Source organism: Podarcis cretensis (assembly GCF_951804945.1).
Source record: "Podarcis cretensis genome assembly, chromosome: 2".
Taxonomy (NCBI): domain Eukaryota; kingdom Metazoa; phylum Chordata; class Lepidosauria; order Squamata; family Lacertidae; genus Podarcis; species Podarcis cretensis.
Genome location: NC_137171.1, coordinates 29844852 through 29866195, shown reverse-complemented (window position 1 = coordinate 29866195; position 21344 = coordinate 29844852). Strand labels below are relative to the sequence as shown.

Here is a 21344-nt window from a genome sequence, read left to right as displayed (position 1 = left end):
GATTTCCTCATCATCTAAGCTTACACATATATATATGTGTATATATATTTACCAAGCTGTCAGCTGATGGATCAGGTAGGAGGGAAATACCTTTCCTTACTCGACAAAGCCTGGCACAACTTTTGCATTAGCATCAAATTCAAAAATTTCAAAATTGAAATGAGCCAGTGTGGTGTAGTGGTTAAGAGCAGTAGACTCATAATCTGGTGAACCAGGTTCGTGTCTCCACTCCTCCACATGCAGCTGCTGGGTGACCTTGGGCCAGTCACACTTCCTTGAAGTCTCTCAGCCCCACTCACCTCACAGAGTGTTTGTTGTGGGGGAGGATGGGAAAGGAGAATGTTAGCCGCTTTGAGACTCCGTCGGGTAGTGATAAAGCGGGATATCAAACCCAAATCCAAACTTAACTAGCACTTGGGAAAGATTGAGGGCACAAGGAGAAGGGGAAGATAGATGATGAGATGGTTGGACAGTGTTCTCGAAGGTACCGGCATGAGTTTGACCAAAATGCGGGAGGCAGTGGAAGACAGGAGTGCCTGGCGTGCTCTGGTCCATGGGGTCACGAAGAGTCGGACATGACTAAACAACAACAACAACAACAAACTAGCACTGTGTGTTTTGATTATTGGAGATGGTAGCAATTTCACCCCCTGATATTATTTTGAAAAGCAGTGAGTGATAAGCCATAATGACGATCATGAGTCATTCTTGAAACATTTGAAACTGTGTGACTTGCTTCTTCATAATAAGCAAGCCTCATAGTTGTTCGGCTTCCTAAAATTGCCACAGCCCCTACTTGTTTGCTTTTACCTGAGTATTGAACATGCCCTCGGAGCATTTGCCTGGACTAAGACCGCAGTCCTAACCCCTTACCTAGGAGTAAACCCCATTGAATTCAGTAGTACTTTTGAGTAGACATGGTTAGGTTAGGATTGCATTGTAACTGGTGACCAAAATGTTTCCAGATTGGATTATTTATTTCTAAAGCACCACCAGGAAGCAGAAAAAGCTTTACAAGCTGGCATAACTGTCGGCTCGGTGGCATTCCATGTACAAAATGGTGTGTGTGTGCTTGCATGTCCGCAAAGGTGCAAACTACAAATGCAAGAAGTTTAAACAGCTTAAACTGTATGGTATGGAAACTTAGTTGTAACCAGGAAACATGGTTTCATTTTTAAGGATTCTATGTGTGAGAAATCAGGAGCCTCCTCTGAGGAAAGCAAGGCAAACCGGCTAAGAGAGGATGGGCGTTTCCTGGAAAACTACTTACAGTGGAGCAGGAACAGCGGTGACACCCGTCAAGAAGCCACCATCGAGTATTTGCAGGGTGTGGCCCACATCCAGCTGTGCATGGACAGGGCTGCAGAGCTGCTCTTTGAGCTTCATGGCGTTTCAGGCAAGTGGGATTATGGTAACCAAACAGGAATGCAAATGTATCAAAGAAATGGCATGTGAAAGAGTTCCTGGTGCTAGATGATTTTTATCTGTCGTACACTTTTAAAATTGTGACCTTTCTATAGCACGGCATAGGGAATAAGGCCTTGTTTTCTTTCTCTCTCTGTGTAGATGGTAGTGAAGAAACAGAGAAGCAACTCTACCTGCAGAAAGTGAAGCGCTTCTGCTGTCAGACTAAAAATGACTGGTATAGAGTTTACCTTGTCCGAAAGCTTACTAATCAGTATGGAATGGAGTTCACACAGAGGCTTTCCAGTGAACAACGGTATCTCTGGGTATTTCCATTGGAAATAATTCAACAGCAACAGGTAATACATATCTGTCTCTATTGTTAATAAATTTGAGATGTTTATTTCTGAGCTATGGCTTGGTACACAAGGGCCAAATGGAATGGCTCTTAAGAAGGAATTTGCAAAAATAAAAGGAATTTGTTTTGCTTACATTGAGATTTCACCCTCCAAGCTAAGATTTATTCACTCAGGCCTTTGGTAACTAAGCTGGTTTCTATGATGGTGCTCATCTTTTCATGAGATAGGTAGGACTAATTTTATTCAGTGAGCATTTTAGGTATATTGTGCTATACATGGTTTTAAATTTTCTGGTTTTAATTGTTTTAATCAGTTTTTTTATCTTGTAAGTCACTTGTATTTTTTTGTAAAAAAAAGTAACAAATATATGTAATATTAATAAACAAAATATATTGTTTTGGCTAGAGAGCTTCGTGATAACTTAGAATGATTGGGCAGGCATCTGTTACCCTTCTGAAGTTTGAAATTCAACTGCAGATTTGTTGGGCAGATTCTGCAGTTACAGCACATTGTTTAGAATGTGCTTTCATATTCACACTTTTTAAAAATGGGACTTGGTATTTTGTGGCCTCAGAGTCATCAGCACAATCAGATGGATCGGTTCCTGGTATGCGGCAAAAACTACAGAGTGGTTCGTGATGCTTTGGGAAAAGCAATAATAGAATGCCAGGCAGATGGTATTTCAGCAGCCCTGAAGGTAAAGCCATTTCTTTTGATTTCATATATTCCTGATGATTTTTTCTTCCCTCCTTCCTTTGTATATCTCAGCTCTATTAACAAGGTTTTCTTGCTTACTACTGATGTCTTTAAGTTGTCCAAAGCCCAAATATTCACCTGTGTTCTACTGTTTACTTCTTGTGCTTATCAAATGACAAGCCATTCTTGCATTGGCTGGAGTATCGGGGCTGAATTTCAGAGCGCTACATGTTGCATTAGAAACATTGACTCTGCTAATAAGTGATGGACTTCCTTTACTGTGCCATTTTGTAGTGTCCTTCATATGTTCTCATCCAGATCTGGGTGGGTCTGCTACCTACAGGAGAAATTTGGCAAATAAAGAAATCCCAGTTGAAATACCCTTGCCATAGGTGATGGAATCTTACTGGTTACTAGATTGGAACAGTGTCAGGGAAACATTTACAAAAGTTGTGCCTTTAGTGTCCTTTTTGGACACATCTAGAGATATATTTGGACTGATGCGCTAGATGAAATCTTTGTGACCTGGTACCATTTCGTGTGGGCGTGTTTTCTGTAGCAATATCCATGACTACTAATAGCCAAAGATGGAAGCTTAACTATTGATAATCTCTCGTTTCTTGCCCTCTTCTCCACCCTGCCCCACCCCCAATCCCAGCCTTGTAACTTGTGCCTTCTTTTTCAGGCATGCAATGTCTCCAAGTCTGTGCAGGCTGTTCATTTTCTCTTGGCTGTCTTCAGAGAGTTCACATCTCTGTATGGATGCAAGGAACAGAGTCTTCATCCGAAGCAGGAGGTAAATGCCTTTGTCTTGTGCCAGTTTGCATGTTGCCTGGTGCACAAGTGCTGCTTCCTTAGGAGAGAGGAAGATTTAGGATATCAATTATAGAACTGAGCAAAGGTGGTCGTTTCCCCCAACTTTCATTTAAAAATCCATCGAAAGGCATTGACCTATATGCATTATTAATCATCTTCCAAACAGTTGATCATCTTAGTTGGCCATAGTTCATATGAAGATTGAAGTGAGTCTAGTTGACAAATCTCACCTTACTTTTTGAAAAATAATTTCCTTCTTATTTCAGCAACGTGATGTTATCAAGGAGTTCATCCAGAGCTCCAACGTTCTTCCTTCTCCAGAGCTGGAGAGATTTGCAGAATCTCTGATGGATAACCAACCCCCCTCACTGGCATTGAGCCCCCAAGATTCCAGCCACAAGAGGGTAGTGATTGAAACGGCAATTCACACTGCTGCTGTCTTGCTGTCTGGCCAGAATCGAATCCTTGAACCTCTAAGGAATCTGGCATTCTCACCTCATACCATGCAGGTAAAGAAGTGAATGTTCCGTTTCCCTTTGCAATTCCCATCAGTTCCTGCACTTATTACTGTTTTACTTGCATTTCCTGTCTGTCTGCCATCACACAGAAACAGTCCTCTCCTGCATGCAAGCATAACACACATGGCAAAAGACTTCAACTGAAGATCTTAATACATGAGCAGGAGGACACTGCATATTATTCTAGTTCCACTTTGATATTCTCCTTCTCCCCTTCCAGGGTGCTTTTCTGCCAACAATGCCAGAAGACTTACTGGCTCAGGCTGTGAGATGGGAAGCAGCAGCAGGACTTCGATGGTATAGTAAGTACCATGCTCAAGCTTGGGAGCAGTCTAGAGAGCTATTTTTTCCCAGTGGTGTCTTGTCCCCCGAAAACAGGGGAAATAATCCAGGGTATGATGGGGATTGCTTCCATATATTACTCTCCTGTCAAATTACTGTGTCGTATCTATCCATTTAGGCACAAAGACATATGGTTAAGTGTCAGTGGGTGGTACCCAATTCACTCATTCTTTTAGTGCAAGGATTTCCACTTCCGCAGCAGATTTCCCCCCCATCTTTCCTCCCCATGCACCCCGTGACCTCTTCAGAACAGCTTCAGGGGGTTGAGGGAACCCCAGAACAGCCCATAGTCATTGTGCTGACAGAATGAGCTTGTTGAATACCACCCAGTGTGGACTTTTTAAAAAGAATCTTGATAGTAGTGTTAACTTCTCAGAAATGTAAAGTAGTTATCAAAAATAACTTTAAATGTACTTGTAATGTAATGTAAGTGAAATAAGCAGACCTAAAATCCAAATTATTTTTATGTGTACCATGGGAACAAGTAGCAGATTGATAGAAATATCCTATTTGTTTCTGAAAGCATCCAGAAGTGTTTTGAGATCAGATTCTGTTGTCAGAATCAGCAGGAATTTGTTCATATTTGGCCCATCATGCATCACTTTGCACTAGTTTACATTTTATTGCATTTGCCACTTTACTGCCCAGTAACTTAGCTTGAAGAGAATAAAAAAATTCCTTCCAGTAGCACCTTAGAGACCAACTAAGTTTGTTATTGGTATGAGCTTTCGTGTGCATGCACACTTCTTTCTCTCCCCAAGGAGGTTCGCCTGGCACCATCATTATACACCTTTAGGCGCCTGCCAAAAACTTTCCACTTTAGACAGGCCTTTGGTTGATTGACATCCCATGCTCTTTAAAAAAGGGGGGTTATTGGGTTGTTTTTGTTTTTATTTTGATATGTATTTTCTGATTTTATATTGTAAACTGCCCTGTGACCTGCAGGTAAAGGACAAATGAATGAATAAGTAAATAAATCCTTTCTTTTTTTTCCAAATCAGCATGTCCAAATGGCCATCCCTGCACTATTGGAGAGGTAAGAGCTTTCACAGATTGTGTGTGTATTCTGGTTTATTTCTTTAAAAGCAGTCTGTGCTACAGTTTGTGTAGCACTTCATTCTCCTTCAACATTCTGTCATGTTTTCAAGGAATTCCTTGTAAAGCAAACTAAAGCAGAACTTTGCTGTGTGTGTGGCTATTGTTTGTTTGTTTGTTTGTGTGTTTGTTTAGTTTAGTGTAGTTTAGTTTTGCAATTGCTTAACATTTTGAAAAATAGTTGAACCTTAGCCTAAGCTTTACCAAGCAGAATTACTTCAGTTTTCTGCTTCTAATATTCCACCCCTCTCTCCTTTCAGTGTGGCCGTCCCATGCAGCGTGGTTTGTGTGTTGATTGTGGTGAGGTAATAGGAGGCGACAACCACAAAGCAGTGGCAGGCTTTCAAGAAGCACGGTATGTTTTTATGTTAGCTTTTTGGAATGTGGAGTGGCATTTTTTTAGAGTGTTCCCTAAAGATTGGGAGGTGGGATATTTGCAGCTATTTAAGGTGAATTTATTCTAGAACAGGGCTCTGCCCCATCAAGTTATAACAACTTTAGAGGTAGAAAAAACTAATTTACCTTCCTAGAATACTGCAGTGATTTCCAGTTCACCTATTTCAATGGCCATGTTCAGAAGAACAACCAAGGCTTCAAAAACTTCTATTTAGGAAGTTGTGGCTGTCCCCTCCCCTATCCTTTACCCTCTTCCTATCATGTTCCACTTTTGACCCAAAGACCCGGGCTTGTATTGAGCTAGCAGTCCCTATTTTATGTCCAAAGTGGAGAACTGTGGCTTCCGCTGCTCACAATTATCTGAGAGTAATTCTCAGTTGGACTTACTTCTGAGTAGGCATGTATAGAATAGGCATTAACAAGCAAGAAAGAAGCCAGGATCGTACTATGGCTTTCCTAATTTCTTTGAGCCATCAGCCCCATTTTTATTTATATAAGGCATGTCAAGGCAATTTACAGGATAAACAGTTCACTAAAAATACAACAACGGCATTAAAAAGAAATAATTAAAGCAGTGTATACAAGTCAAGGGGGTATTTTAAGTGGAAACATATATAACAGCAAATAATGGTATTTTAATATTTTATATACTACGTATGTAATATGTTTGTATCTCTTGTTTTAGTGTGATGATAATTACTGTCTGGATGTCTGGGAATCAGAATTTTTAAGCGCGGAAAAGTACTGTTTTGTAGCAAGTGTGCACACACTGTATATATTATTCTATACAGGAGTATTCAAGACAGGTCACAAACCGGCCATGTGCTTGGAAAACCTGAAAAAAGAGAGGCTGAGGTTGCATCTGAGAGGCAGATGTCTCCAGCTGTCCTGATTCTGATTCGCTTGCTCACTCATTTGTCGCTGCTTTTGGGAGCCACAAAAGATCGCCAGGTATTTTCAAATAAAACTAGGAACCACACAATTCTGTCTGAAAAGCATTGCTGCGTGGAAACTAAGAAAGCATATATGAAACGGAGCTCAATTTTTTAAAAAAGGTTTACTCTCAGTATCATGTGAAGGAGATGATCGGATGCCAGCAGGCCTGGGATGTGTTTCCACTTGGGGCAAAGTGCCCCACTAGTTTTTTTTAGAAGTATTTTTTTTTTAAAAAAATGTGGTTGTTAACGATTCATGCAGAAATGCATTTGTTACATTTCAGTAATACATGGAGGGAAAGTAAGACTGTTAACAAGCTTCATATATGGATAAATGTTTCCTAGAAGCTGAAAAGGTACAGTAGTACATCAGTGTACAAACTTAATTCATTCCAGAAGTCCATTCTTAAACCGAAACCGTTCTTAAACCGAGGGGCGCTTTCCCTAATAAGGCCTCCTGCCGCTGGTACCCTTCCACTGTTCGGCTTCCGTTCTTAGACCGAGGTAAAGTTTGCAAACCAGGACACTACTTCCAGTTTTGCGGAGTTCGTAAATCAAATAGTTTGTAAACAGGGCTGTTCTTAAACCGAGGTACCACTGTACTCGGTTTCTCATACTATAGTGGACACTTGTGGTAGACAGTTCATTACAATAGACCTCTGGCTTCCTCAGGGATGAAATCATTTATCACAGTTGTCCAACAATTTGGCATCAGGTGGCATTGACATCACACTATACTCTTTCCAGCACCTCCTAAAAACTTTTTTGTTTAGACAAGCCTTCTCAGGTAATTTAGAATGGTGAGTTTAAAAAACCCCGAAACGTATTGCTGGTTTTTAATTTTTAGAAATGTTTTGATTGTTTTTACTAATAATCTTTCTGTTTTATTCTTTTTTTAAACACTTCGAGATTTTTCACTAATCAAGCAGCATATAAATTTTATGAAATAAATAAATGACTGACTGTTACTCTGCATGCCTTGCAATAGAACTGCATATTGATTGCTCTGAACCTTGCATTCTGTTCTTGAAGTCCCTGCTACAGATCATAAAACCACCAGTTGAGGATCCAGTGAGCTTTCTCATGCAGCATATTCTTAAGGACTTGGAGCAACTGAAGAATACTCTTGGGAAGAGTGTTGATGAAACCACCAACGTTGTCCATCTCATTCTTTGTAGCCTTCTCAAGGAGCCTCACCAACAGACAGGCCAATGTAAGGAGAGCAGCTTGCAAAATGTGGTTGCTTACATTTCTAGTAAAGCAGGCCTAAATTCACAGCATTGACTGTGACGTTATATTTCAAAGTTGATTGAGGCAGCCGTGGCAGAGTTCTCAAGAAGAGCTGTATTGTACCTATTTCTAAAAATAAGTAACTTTTTTCTTGTGAGTGGCATGTCTGCTCTTAACCTGATTTCATAGTCTCATTGCTTTCATTATTTAAGTCTCCACTTTTCAAAATAGTCCTGTTTGCATTACTGGTGGTTCTGGGCAAGTTCTTTTATTGGGCTTTGCATTACTGAATCATAGTACTGATAAAGTGAAGAATGCACACAGAGTATCTTGTTTTTAGAATATACACTGTAGTGCAGTGTTCATTTATATTCAAGAATGCTGCCCGCATTGAATGGGCTTGGCTCCTTTTGTAATTTTGTGTGAGTCACTTAATGTCTGTACACAGAATAGGCCTGTGCATCACCATGGAACATATATAGAGGCTACACCAAACTGACATATTCTGATGTTTTAGAGCTGTTACACCCTTAATGCCATGGTTCTCACATAATACTAAGCCATGGTTAGGGAATTTCCTCCGCTCCACAGTCCAGATACTTATCAGACCTAACCTCACCAGCCAAATTTGGCAGGTGGACACCGGTCAATAATCCGATGTCACAAATGCCATGATGAAATCAGGTGATTTGGCACTTTGAAGTCCCAAAGTTGAGACTTCAAAGCTCTGTGCAGGGTGGTTGGCAAACTTGCCAAGACTCCTGCACAGTACTTTATTTATTTTTTTTTTTTTATAATAATTTTTATTAATTTCCACACATATAATAAAGAACAATGTAAAACAGTATCACATCATACTCATCGGTTCTTACCCTTCTTTCTTTGACTTCCCCATACCTCCCCATCCCTGCATCCTTGTTTAATAATTCTTTAGCAACCCTTGAGTCCATTATCTTAGTTCCCTTTCATAAAAATTTCTTAAGTTTTTTTGTTTACTGCTGCAATTCTTTACTTCTTACCCCCTGACATCCTAACATTCCTCAATTTTGCAATTATTTTTAAGATATATTTTGAAGTTCTTCCAGTCCTCTTCCACTGTCTCTTTCCCCTGGTCCCGGATTCTGCCCGTCATCTCGGCGAGTCCCATAAAGTCAATCACCTTTGTTTGCCATTCTTCCAGAGTAGGTAGTTCTTGCGTCTTCCAATACTTTGCCAGTAGAATTCTTGCTGCTGTAGTGGCATACATAAAGAAAGTCCTATCCTTCCTTGACACCACTTGGCCCACCATGCCCAAGAGGAAAGCCTCTGGTTTCTTAGGAAAAGTCCACTTAAGGACCTTCTTAATTTCATTATAGATCATTTCCCAGAAAGCTTTAACCTTTGGGCAGGTCCACCAAAGGTGGTAGAAAGTGCCTTCAGTCTCATTACATTTCCAACACTTATTATTAGGCAAATGATAAATTTTTGCAAGCTTGACTGGGGTCATGTACCATCGGTAGATCATTTTCATAATATTTTCTCTTAAACCTGCACAGTACTTTAAAGCTTCTGAGACTTTGGCTGTCTGGTCCATCAGCTGATGGGTTGTATAGCCAAAGCTTGCTTTTTGAAGACATCAGTTCTTCGTGTGAATTCTCCTGTGAGAAACACTCATGCACTGCTGATCCAGCAGGCTTTGGTTCTACCACTCATCAGCGGATAGGCAATGTGCCTTCCTTTGCCAATGTGCAATTGGGAGCACGCTATAAGTTTCCATATTCTGCACTGGCAGCTGGGTCTCTATGTGTCCCACACCCGAAAGCACATATGATGCCAGATGTAGGGCAGGTGGGTGTGGTTTGGAGGAAATTGCCTTATGAGCCAAGTCTGGCCCCCAGCTTAGTGTCATGTGTGAATCCTGTTCAGCAGCTAAACCATGGTTTGTTTACTAGCAACAAACTATGATCTGAAGCCATGGTTTGTTGTTGACTTACAAGTCTTGGTTTGTTAAACAAGGCTTAGCATTATGTTAGAGCCTGACACCCTCCCTCAGTCATGGTTTGTTTGGCCATCCCATTCCAGGAACTCACCAACTACTAGGGCATAAAGCAGGAACAACAACAGAACAAACTTTAGCAAAATAAGCTATGGTTTGTTTGTTCATCTGTAGGGCAACTCTTTGTTACATCATGGTTTGTTAAACAAACCACAGCCTTGGTATTTTGTGCAAACCAGGCTAGACAATGGGAGGATGTGTAGCTTATATGACCTGTCTTGGTAGTCAGGGGAAGGAACCAGGTTTCCTCCTTTTAGAGGCTAATACAGACAGAAGAAACTGGGAATTGCTGTCAATAATCTCCAGCCCTTTAACAAAAGCAGGGACAGAGAACTATTAATTGTTACTGCTACTGCCACTTTCCATAGCTGACCTATGCCAAATTGAACTGCATGCAAGGAAGCAGAGATAATAAGAAGGTGTTGCATACAATAAATGTCCTTTTGCAGGGCCAGTGCGTTTTGATGGTCAACTCTCCAAAAAAGAGCAAAGAAACAACTGGGAGGGAATTGTTGCACGCATCATTCTTCCTGAACTGGAGGTAACATAAAACACACTCAAAAACTTGTATTTTCTGACAGTACACAGACTAGCCCTATGGATTATACTTATTTCATTAGCAGCCGATACAACGTACATTATTATCCTGATTACAGTGGAACATTGTGCATGTATTTGTACCTGTTTGTGCAGGGATGTGTATGCAGGTAGGTCTGTCAGTTCTGCAGGGCTGACAGAGTATCTGTTGAGCAGGGGAGGGAAAGCACAAGAATGAGAAATCTTTCTCTACTGCTGATTTAGCAACAGATAAGGCCACCTGTCAGCAGCAGGAAGTAGTGGGGTTTCTAGCAGATGCTATATTGACCTCCCCATTCTTCTTGTGGTGCAGAAGAGAAAGTAAGCATGACAATCCTATTTTTGAAATCTAACGTGCCCAGTAATTCCTTCCAAGGCTAGTGAATAAAGTAATGGTGTGCACTCAGGGAAGACATTGGCAAGGGCAGGTTTAGCCCCATCCATTCTTAGTGTCCGACATGAGGACCAGTTCTTGTCCAGATTACTGCATAAAATTGTTTGTGAGTTCCTAGGGACTGAGGAAGTTGTCCTCTGCAAAGCTTCACTCTGGGTTCAGTTTCTTGCTGTGATGCTACTTCAGGACTCTAGAAGCTAGCTTTTTATTTGTATTGATAGGAGTACATTTGAAAGAACATTTACTAATTAGAAAAATGAAAGACTTCTCTTTCAGAAGTAACTTTACTTGATACCCCACACCTGCAATTTTCATAATAGCTCTAAGGAAGTGAGCATTTCACCTTTTGAGAGCTAAGGTGTTCAGAACCCTCAGATGAACTACCAGATTCAATTATTCAAGATGCAGTTAGAATCACACCAATTCCTAGATCAGCATTAAACCCCACTTCCCAGCCCTGCCTTAAAGTGTGTGTGTGTGTGTGTGTGTTAAGAGAAGCTGCATCTTAATGGTTATAACCCTCACTCCCTCATTTCCCCCATGCAGGTTCTGGATAAAACACTTCTGGAGTTGAATCGACGAATCAGTGAAGATGAGAGAATCTCTTCGAACCCAGTAGTGAAAGTTGTATATGGGGACCCTACAGCCTTCCTGATCACACTGACCAACAGCCCTGTACACTGTTCCAGGATGTGGAGCTGCAAGAAGAGGATCTCCATTGAGTACCTGGGGCACGTTGTCCAGCAGAAAGGTGGCAAGGACACACTGCCCATCTTATGGAAGTTTCTGCAAAAGGTGAGCATGCCCAGATTTTTGCCAGTGGCCCTATTACAGGAATACATGAGTCAGGAACTGCGGTGCAAGGGACCCAAGTGTACGCTGCTCTTCATAATTAATAAAGGGGAAACCCCAATATATGCCCTTCATCTTCCTTTCTCTTTTCCTTCGTTTTATGAATGTTATGACTTTGTTCTTATGAGCAGAAGTCTCCCGTCAGCTACTTGTCAAAAGCTGAAGTACATCAGTAAGCATCAAACCAGGCAGGTGCTTTGAAATATTAAAATCACAGTCATAGCATAAGGTAACTTTGTGCTGGTATCTGTGAGGTAATGACTATCAGAGACCCAAATCTACTTTACCATCCAAAGGTATTGAGTGCTGTCAGAACTGGATTAAGGGAACTATTGTGCATGTTTCTGGAGCTGAGATTGAGAGGAACGTAAGGACAAGGGGCAAATTCTACTGTTAGAAGTTTTTTTCTTGATCCAACACCTAGCTGTTTAACCCTTTTCTGCACCTGGATACCACTTGCCTTACCATCTGTGGGGTGGGGGGATAAACTGGGTCACAGTATCTTTTCTTCCTTTGGATAGATGAACACTTGGGGGTTCCCAGCTTTCATTGCAAGGTGGGGGGAAATGGACACAACATTACACCCCACCCCGATGTACAACCAGTTTTAGCATCTACTTGCCTCTGGCAAAGCAGTAGAAGCGCTTAGACTTAGGCTTCACCAATAAGCTGAAGAAAAGTTTCGTGACCACTTTTAGTACTCATTTGTAGCAAAAGGGGATGTGTTAGAATGATGTTCAGTTTATTTTGTGTTAAAAATATTGTGTGAAGTCTTATGTAATGAGAGGAGCTTTGCACAGAGCAAGGTCTACTTGCACCAAGCAGATCTCTGCCCAGAATGACTTAAAAGTAAATGCTTCATTTATACTCTTTCCTGGTGGAAATATTACTAGAATTGAGAATATATTTTTTGCAGCTGAAGAAAAATAAGGGGCAAAGTGAAGTAGGCAAAAAGCCAGAGGGGATGCATAAAATTGTGTAAATCTGAAACCAGGAGAGAGATTGTGCAGGGGTCCTGCTTATTTCTAATTCTGGTAGCCCCTTACTCAATTTGCTTTACAATGAAGTTATACCTGTGGGAAACCATGTTCTACGGACTTGCTAGATATGAAGAGTTCTGTGTGTATGTTAATTTCTGCTTATTTACAATCACCAGTGCTGATTCTTCTACATGGGAGTGGCTCACCCGGTGAGGCAGAGCTACAGTTGCTTCCTGGAAGCAGCATCACTGTGAGGTGACAGCAACGGGGTGGGGGGCTGTGCAGCAGCAGCACCAGCAGAGGCAATGTGGTGCTCTCACTAGTGCACCTACACGGGCCCAAACTCACTGCAATTTCACTCCTGGCTCTCCTGGTAAGTGGCAGTGATACCACTGTCTGGGCCAGGTGAAGCAATTGCCTCCTAAGGGGAAAGCCACTCATGCTTCTGTAGTCTTTCAACTCCTCTTATCTCATTAGCACTACTCTGCTTCATTTTAGGAAGCTGAATTGAGACTGGTAAAGTTTTTGCCAGAAATTCTGGCCCTGCAGAAATACTTGGTGAAAAGGTTCCAGAACGTGTCAGAGCTGGAATACCGAAAGATTGAAGATTTTCTCAACATTTCCGCAGGTAGACTCTTCCATATTAAGTTAGCAGAGCATTAAGGCTTGTGGTTAACACCAAGCTTCACATTTATATAAGTCATCCCTGTTTTGTGACCTTGCACAGAGCAAAAAAGAGGAGAAAGTCGAGTGACTTCCTGGTTAAAATGGTCACCTCATTGTGGCAATGCATCCTTCAGGAAAACACAGCCATTGTTTTTGTAGACATAATGGACATGATCCAACTAAAATTAAGCATTTTGAAGTCCCTCTGATTTCAGTGGAAACATTAGGGCCATGCTTAAATTTCTGCCATTGAAATCATTGGGATCCAGAAGAGTTTAACACAACCTGGATCATGATCCATTTTAGCAGTGGGAAGCTAGCATTTGACCAGGAGATAGAACTTGCTTATATTTGTAGCAGTATTTCATCACAATTAATTTGGGAATTCAGTGCAACAACATACAGTGGTGGACACCAGCTTAGATGGCTTTGAACGATGGCATTCATAGAGGATAGGTCTACCTGAAAATTAGGCATCTTAGTGACACGGGGTTGCCTGAAACCAAAAACTAGATATAAACATCAGGAAAGGGTGTTGACTTTGTGCCATGCCTGGGGCTTCACAGAAACATGTGGCTGGCAGCTATGGGTACTGGTTTAGGCAGACCTTTGGTCTGCTTCAGCTAGGCTGCTTCCTGAACCAAAACTTACTTGGGCAATAACTCCCTTAGAAAGACATGCAGAACTTTGCAGTCTTGCATATGTCACATGATGTTTGTTTCTTGCATTCTCCAGAAGGCAAGAGGTGCCTTATGACAAACAGAGTGAAGATATTTCTGACCGTTTGGAACAAACTGAGATTTTCCTTGGAAACCAGTGGTGAGTGGCGAGTTTACACCATTACTCTAGAAAAATAGTAAGATTGCGAGGTCACCTGGTGCCATCTAATGCTAACTTGGGTCTTTAATGCTGGAAGAAACACTCTCTAGTCTTGTATCCTGAAAAGAGTCTAAAAAGGTTGTTCCATTTAGCAGTCTTTCCTTTTACAGTACTCCCCCACCCACCCTTAACATAGGACAGGGTGAACTAGTAGAACATAACATAGAACATTTGAGTTTAGAGCAAAGGACTGTGCAGTTTATTACAAGAATGGGTTGGATTGGCAACTTTGAGATTATATTTAAGTGGCAATAGATAGGAGGGACCCAGTGTTATGTGAGAACTAAAAAGAGAGGTACCAAGCTGAAGGCATTACCTATTCCAGAACAATAGGAGGGAAAGAGGGATGGATCGTGTTTCTCTGGCCTTTGGACGCAGGGGTGGTAGCAATCATTGGGTCTATCCATTATGAGTGCTTGGAAGTCAGACACCCTGGATTTATATTAACAGCTACTTTGTCATCAACCCAGGAAGATGGAAGTAATAGGCAATTGAGGGCAGGTTGATCCCTTCTAGATCTCCTTGAACTCCTTATGGCATGGAGCTAGTCTTAATGGTGATAGGTGGTTTATGTATTATGTGCCTCTCTTGGAGACCTAAATATGCAATATATAAAAACAATGGATATGGAACTAAGGGAGGGAACACTGGGGGAAGGAGGTGGAGGTCAAGCTAACTAGGAGTGGAGTGACTTAGACTGATCTGAACCAAAAGGATCGGCTTGGGCACCTCAGGATTGTATACGGAAGGCTTAGTGGAATCTCTAATAGGCTTGATCATCTAATGGAGAAGTTTTCTTCAATCAAAGGGAGAGGAAACTGCATTTAAGTTGCAAATTTCCCCACCATAGCTGGCAAGTTCAAAAAGTGTGTGTGGAGAGAGAGAGCTTGAGAAATACTCATGTAATTCTGGGTGGAGATTCTGATCCTTCATTAATGCTAATCAATGCTGATGGCTGACTCTGATGTCTTTACCAGTTAGTTTCCCAGCACTTCAGGCACGAAACATCTTCAGTCAGGGCTCTGTAATGGCCATATTAGTGGACACCCCTTGAATGGCATTTTCATTTTATGGAGTGTGCATTTCTCCTTGCTTAACTGTTTGGAGTCATTCCTTGTGAACATGCTGAAGGTGATCTTTGCCCTGCTTTCCAACAGGTTTGCTTAGTTCACCACTTTCTAAGACAGAACAAGAATGTGGGAATCGAGGTGCTGAGGCGTACTTAAAATGAGCCAGTGTGGTGTAGTGGTTAAGAGTGGTGGACTCATAATCTGGTGAACCGGGTTCGCGTCTCCGCTCCTCCACATGCAGCTGTTGGGTGACCTTGGGCTAGTCACACTTCTCTGAAGTCTCTCAGCCTCACTCACCTCAGAGTGTTTTTTGTGGGGGATGAAGGGAAAGGAGATTGTTGACTGCTTTGAGACTCCTTAAGGGGAGTGAAAGGCAGGATATCAAGTCCAAACTCCTCTTCTTCTATCTTCTTGGTAATGAACAAGAGATAATTAGAAACCTGGTCACTCACTAATGTTTTCTGGTCCAAATGCAGGTGAAATTAAACTCCCCAAAGATTATTGTGCTTCTGACCTCACTCTGAATAGTGACTTTGAGATCCTTCTGCCTCGCCGACATGGTCTAGGCCTCTGTTCCACTGCCTTGGCCAGTTATCTCATTGGCCTACACAATGACTTTGTCTACACCGTAGAAAAATATACAACAGATGCCGAAAGGTATGCCTGCGTGTGTATCTGCTAGAATCCCCACTACTTCCTGCAGGGTGACAGATAGCCTTATCTGGTGCCAAGTCAGCAGTAGAGCAAGATTTCTCATTCTCTTGTGTTCTCCCTCCCCATCTCAACAGATACTCAGTCAGCCCTGCCGAAGTGACGGATCTACATGTGATCACTTACGATCTGGGGAGGGACTTGATCCCACTGATCCTATCCAACTGCCAATACAGCGTGGAGAAGGGAGGAGAAGCCCTCCAGGAACTGGAACTGGAAAAAATTGAGCAGCAAATCACTAGCAGATTCCTACAGGGAAAGCCTTTAATCACACTGACAGTATGTATCATAGAAGCTTAATGCTGCCACATAGCTTTCCTGGTGCCTTGTGAGATCCATTTGTCAGGTTAGAGAGCATTATTGCAAAGGGTTGCTCACTGGCATATTTTCTCTCTCTTTCTCACCAGGGCATACCCACTCTGGTATACAGGCATGACCAAAATTATGAGCATCTCTTCAATGATATCAGAACCAAGCTGAGCCAGGTGAGCTTCAGAGATGGGAGAGAAAGAATACAAAATGTGGCTGGTTGCATTTCAGTAAAGTTTTGTTATAATTAGGATTAGCTTCTTGCTGCACAGTGCCTGATTCTGTGCTTGCTTGGTTTTTGTTGGCATCCTTCTGTCTCGAGAGATAATGGAGTGCATTGCAGGGGTGAAGTTAAACCACTGGAGAATCACAGCGCCTGCTGTGGCTGCAGAGACCAGTAACTCGTAGCTGCATTGTTTTTGCTGTGTTAGTAGCACTGAAGTGACCCTCTCCAGGTAGTGTGTATGGAGGTCAAACAACTCTGTGTATTGCCCAGAGAACAAGACCCCACTCTTGGCCTCGCTGATGTGCTTCATTGGGCACCAGATTGGCTGCAGGTATTGTCGGAAGGAGGGGGTATAAGAAGCCATCCAACCATCTTAAGGACTCCACTGCAGATTTGTGTAGGGTTTACTCCTTAGCCTCCCAAGATGTCCCACAAGGCAGCAAGTACATTGGTAGCCCTTTGGAATTCATTGGGACACTTCCTTGTAGGTGTGTGCCCAGTTTGCTGTCCAAGTCAGGGCCTGGCAAACAGCTTCTATAACTTGGAAGAATCATTGCAGAGAAAAGGAGTGGACTACAGTATATAGAGACTGACTGCAGTGTTTGCAACAATCTGTGCTGAATGATGGGCGTTGACTGGCTTTCATTCCCTTGAATTACAGAGCTCTCTGCCAAATTCCACAATTGGCATGATCAGTGGGGAGCTGCTATCCTACAGTGACATCTGTGAAGCTCTGTCTGTCACCGAAATAACCTTCGGATTCCTAGCTGTGGCTGGAGGAGACCCAGATATGACTTTGTCTAAGTATGTTGAAAATATCCTGCAAATGGGCCATCAGATAAGTGACCACGTGATGAAGGTGAGTGCAGGGGAAAAGAGGAAAGTAGACTAGGCTGAACGCGATGACTGTCTTACATGCCCCAAGCTAAAGGAGGTGCTCTCTCCACCCATTTTTTTCCAGAGGTCCAAGTTCCATTCACCTTTGGCCTTCCTCTTGACCTTTTGAGCTGGAATAGGGGACCATCCCCACAATTATACTGTCCATTGGAGAAAGCACAATGCAACTGTTGTCTTCCAGCTTACGATTTAAGTCCCTTTATTTTGGCTGTTTCTGACTTTTAAAAAGAACATCTTTTTGCTAGTGCAAGTTTTCAGTCAAACCGTTCTTTGCAAGAATCTAAAACTACCACACAGCCTAATGATTTATCCACACGCCACGCTTTCCAGGCATGGTCCTTGCATTAAAGCTCCAACTGTTCTGAATCGCAGCAAAATTGCCATTTGTTGCGCTTCAGCTTTAAAGAGCAGGTTTTCGTGGGGGAAAGCTCCGGGGTAAGAAAAAGAGCACTCAGACACAGAGCTTTAAAGCTCAGGCGTGTGCCTGGAAAGCACAGGGCAAAAAGTAAATCCTAGCACACTACTGGTCCAAGACATTCTGCTGCTTCAAGAGGTGTTGAAATGTCACAGAAGAGGATTCTGGTTTCTGTTTAACTTGATACAGATAAAAAGTCAGCTATGTATGTGTATACACAAGAGTTGAATAACAATAAACTCTTGGGCACTTTAGGATGAGTTTCAATGAAAACAGAAACTTAAAGCTATTTTAAAAAGATGTTGCCGGTTGCAAATTTATTGTCTCTAGAGAATATACGTGTAACAGAATGTATATATTCATTTCATTTCATTTATTTTATTTCTTTGCTGCTTTTCACTCACACGAGTGATAAAGCGGCTTACATAGATAAATAATAACATAGTAGAACATCACAATTACAACATAAATCATGCAAAATAATTAGCAAATCATCAGTAAAATAATTACAAATCATCAGTAAAACAACCACCTTCTACTAAACATTATTAATGAAAAACAACTTTTAAAATATATTTGCATTTCTTCTAAAGGAATGTTTAGCTATGTCCACCTCATCTTCATAGCTGTTGTAAACCTAGTTCTGAATTATAGTAAACTTTAAAACGGTCAAACCTTTGTGTGTTTCTTACAGGTGCTGAGCCGATGTCACCTAAAGCACATTATTGCACTGTGGCAGCTCCTTTCAAGCCATAAATCTGAACAGCTGCTGCATCTGAAAAAGGTAGGAATCTGAAAGGGGTGGGGAGGATGAGATAACTTGATGTTCTGTGCTCTTGTTCTCCCTTCTTCCCCTAACGATGCTGTTGTGTGTTTCTTCCCAGGATCCCTTCGCAGAGGTCAGCGAATCCTATAAAGAGGAGCTCACTGCAGAGAACACAAAACTCCTCAATGCCTTCCTTATGCAGGCTGGGCTGGAGTCCTTACTCCAAGAGTTGCACGAAATGATCATCCTGAAGCTGAAACATCCCAAAGCTCAGGAAGACTTCAATCCCAAGTGGAGGTAAGAGCCTGTCAAGCCCAATCTTTGCATATTTTCTTCATCACCTGAATGTAACTCTTTTTGTGCCATACACTGCAGAATAGCTGATTATACTTGTGCTCACTCCCTCTTTTTCACTCTCTCTTTCCCAGCCTTAAGGACACACTTATTTCATACCTTGAAACGAAAGAGAGCAACATACCAGAAGAACTAGAGGATACATTCCCAGAAGAGATCCTGCTCTCCCAGTGTATCGCTGCCTGGAAAGTGGCTGCCGCTCTTAAACGAGACCGAAGGCTTGGTTAAATGCAGACACTGTGCTGCTTCCTCTCTTCTTGGCCAAGCCACTTTCTGAAAAAAGAATTCCTGGAGAGCAAAGCACTGGATTTAGGTGCTGCTTTTCTTGCACATAGCAAAAACGAAAAGCACCTTTTGGATAAAAAAACCACTTTCATTGCTGAAGGAGTTCCTAATGGAAAGTGTCGCTGCGCGATATTAAGAATAAACTATAATGTGTAAATCTTAATTTAAGCCATAGAAGCCAAAATAAAAATGCTATTTATCCCCCAGTAGAGCACAAGCCGAAAGATGCAAGCCACATTCAGAGGAAGGCAAAAAGACCTTCTCAGTGGCAAGTTTAGTGGATAGCAACACAGGTCCTTAAAAAAACCAAGGTATAAATGGTCAGTATGGGGCTATAGAGCAGGGGCTGTGTGTCACCTTTCTGTGGGATGTCTCTTTCCCCTTAAGTCACTCAGGTCGGCAAGATACAAGGAACCACTCCTCTTCCCCTCAGGTTTTTTCTTAGTCTTCCTAAGTGCTACCAAAGCTGCCTTCTCTACTACTAGAGGCATCGTTTGTTTGTAACTTTTATTTTGCCATAGTGTGTCTGTTAGTCTTTGGATCAGGACACCCAAACAAAAATTGTCAAAGCTTGGTCAAGGAAGTTTTCTAGGTGGCTTTCTTAAAGCCATTCAGCAGGCACAGACTCAGAACTAGCTTGACGTCACTGCCTACACGAGAAGCAGCCAGTCAAGGTTGCCTAACCTGCCTGTTGTTGGCCATTGTGAATAGGTATATTCACTCACTTAGGCAACCTTCAGATGTGTCAAAATCTGCTTGTTTTGCCGCTGGACCCTTGTATGCATAAACTTGGTTTTCCTTTCTTTGACCTCCACGACTTAGATATTCTATTTGATGTTAGTGCTTTGAATATAACAACTGATTTGCTGCTGATGTTAAATTTGCAACTGTGATCCTGATTAACTATGCCGTCTTAATTTCTGTTCTGGCCGAAAAATAGCTCAAGCACATTTCTCTGATCAGCTTTATGAAGGAAGCAGTGTTGAATTTATTGGACCAACTAGGATGCTTTCAAAAATAAGATAGCTATTTTATTTCATTTAAATAATGTTATGTTTAAACTGTCAGCTATATACAGCACATTTAGCAGCTTGAGATGCTGTGCCTCATTAAAACAACAAAAGGAGGAGATTCTGTGGAAGTGATTAAGATTTCTTGAAGGAGGAAGAAAATACCACTTACTCCTGTGTGAACTGGTGCACCATTAATTGAAGGAACTTTTTCAAATTTCTTTTGAACTGTATTCATGTGGATTTTTAAGCATCTTTCCCAAAATATTCTTGTCTCGACAGGCGGATGACAACGACAACCCAAAATATTTTTGGGAGGAATTTCTCAGGGTGAAAGTAAAGTAGTATCTGCCACTGCTATAAATGATACTAGCCAAGTTATGTTGGTGCTTTAAATTTTATGTGCTTTATAAATAACAGGGTTCTTAATAGGTAATCATACCACATGTGCTTACACGTACTTCAGTTCACTGAACTTCTTCTTAAAGGGCTATCAAAAGCTCATTTCACATATTCTGAGTACTTGCATTTCTGGCCATCTGCATAACTTCCCTAAACTTGACCTGTTCAGCATGCATAATCTATTGATAATCTACACTGGGTACTAAATACAGTTTATGAGTCACTGCTGACCCAACTGATTGTTATTTAAGTAGTTACCTTATTACTAGAAAGTTCTGAGTCTGGGGCTGAGTTGCTTAGACTTGCTCTATTTCCAAACAAGAATACAAGGGACAGGACACAGTGAAGGAACAAAATCCATTATTCTCCTTGTGGATGATGCATTTGGCTGTAATAAAATTAGCACTGTACTGGTGAAACAGTAAACTGTGGCTTTGTTTACGAGTATACTGAGTTGGGGGACCATAACCAACAAATGTTTAAAAATTATTTTGTATTTCCCCCCCTCCTTTTAATAAAAAATGGCTACACAAGACTTGTATTGTGTTTAACTGTCCTGAAATTTTGCTATCATGATGAATTCAGTCTGGAAAGTTGATTGTGTTCCTTGTTACTTACAGCAGATCTCTACTTACACCATTATTTCTTGGGTTGGCAGGGGTGAGGTTTTCTATAAACTTGCAATTCAAAAGCAAATCAGCATAAGCGTTTCCCAATTATTAATCA

At 41.6% G+C, this 21344-nt stretch overlaps 2 protein-coding genes across 2 annotated transcripts in view; one reads left to right on the top strand and one right to left on the bottom strand.

Moving 5' to 3' along the window:
- Positions 1-21153, top strand: part of LOC307210116 (E3 ubiquitin-protein ligase RNF213-like) — a 91238-nt gene extending 70085 nt beyond the window's left edge. Inside the window, exons 48-68 of the mRNA XM_079965738.1 lie at positions 1180-1396; positions 1567-1763; positions 2338-2460; positions 3145-3255; positions 3542-3784; positions 4014-4095; positions 5137-5171; positions 5491-5585; positions 6418-6577; positions 7594-7774; positions 10276-10367; positions 11343-11591; positions 13127-13256; positions 14030-14113; positions 15720-15900; positions 16032-16233; positions 16362-16439; positions 17151-17348; positions 18496-18585; positions 18686-18864; positions 18996-21153. Coding sequence (XP_079821864.1) covers positions 1180-1396; positions 1567-1763; positions 2338-2460; positions 3145-3255; positions 3542-3784; positions 4014-4095; positions 5137-5171; positions 5491-5585; positions 6418-6577; positions 7594-7774; positions 10276-10367; positions 11343-11591; positions 13127-13256; positions 14030-14113; positions 15720-15900; positions 16032-16233; positions 16362-16439; positions 17151-17348; positions 18496-18585; positions 18686-18864; positions 18996-19149 — 3081 coding nt within the window. The 3' untranslated portion in view covers positions 19150-21153. The remainder of the gene's footprint in view (positions 1-1179; positions 1397-1566; positions 1764-2337; positions 2461-3144; positions 3256-3541; positions 3785-4013; positions 4096-5136; positions 5172-5490; positions 5586-6417; positions 6578-7593; positions 7775-10275; positions 10368-11342; positions 11592-13126; positions 13257-14029; positions 14114-15719; positions 15901-16031; positions 16234-16361; positions 16440-17150; positions 17349-18495; positions 18586-18685; positions 18865-18995) is intronic.
- LOC307209943 (uncharacterized protein) overlaps positions 1-21344 on the bottom strand; it is a 501253-nt gene that overhangs the window by 247088 nt on the left and 232821 nt on the right. The window lies entirely within an intron of this gene.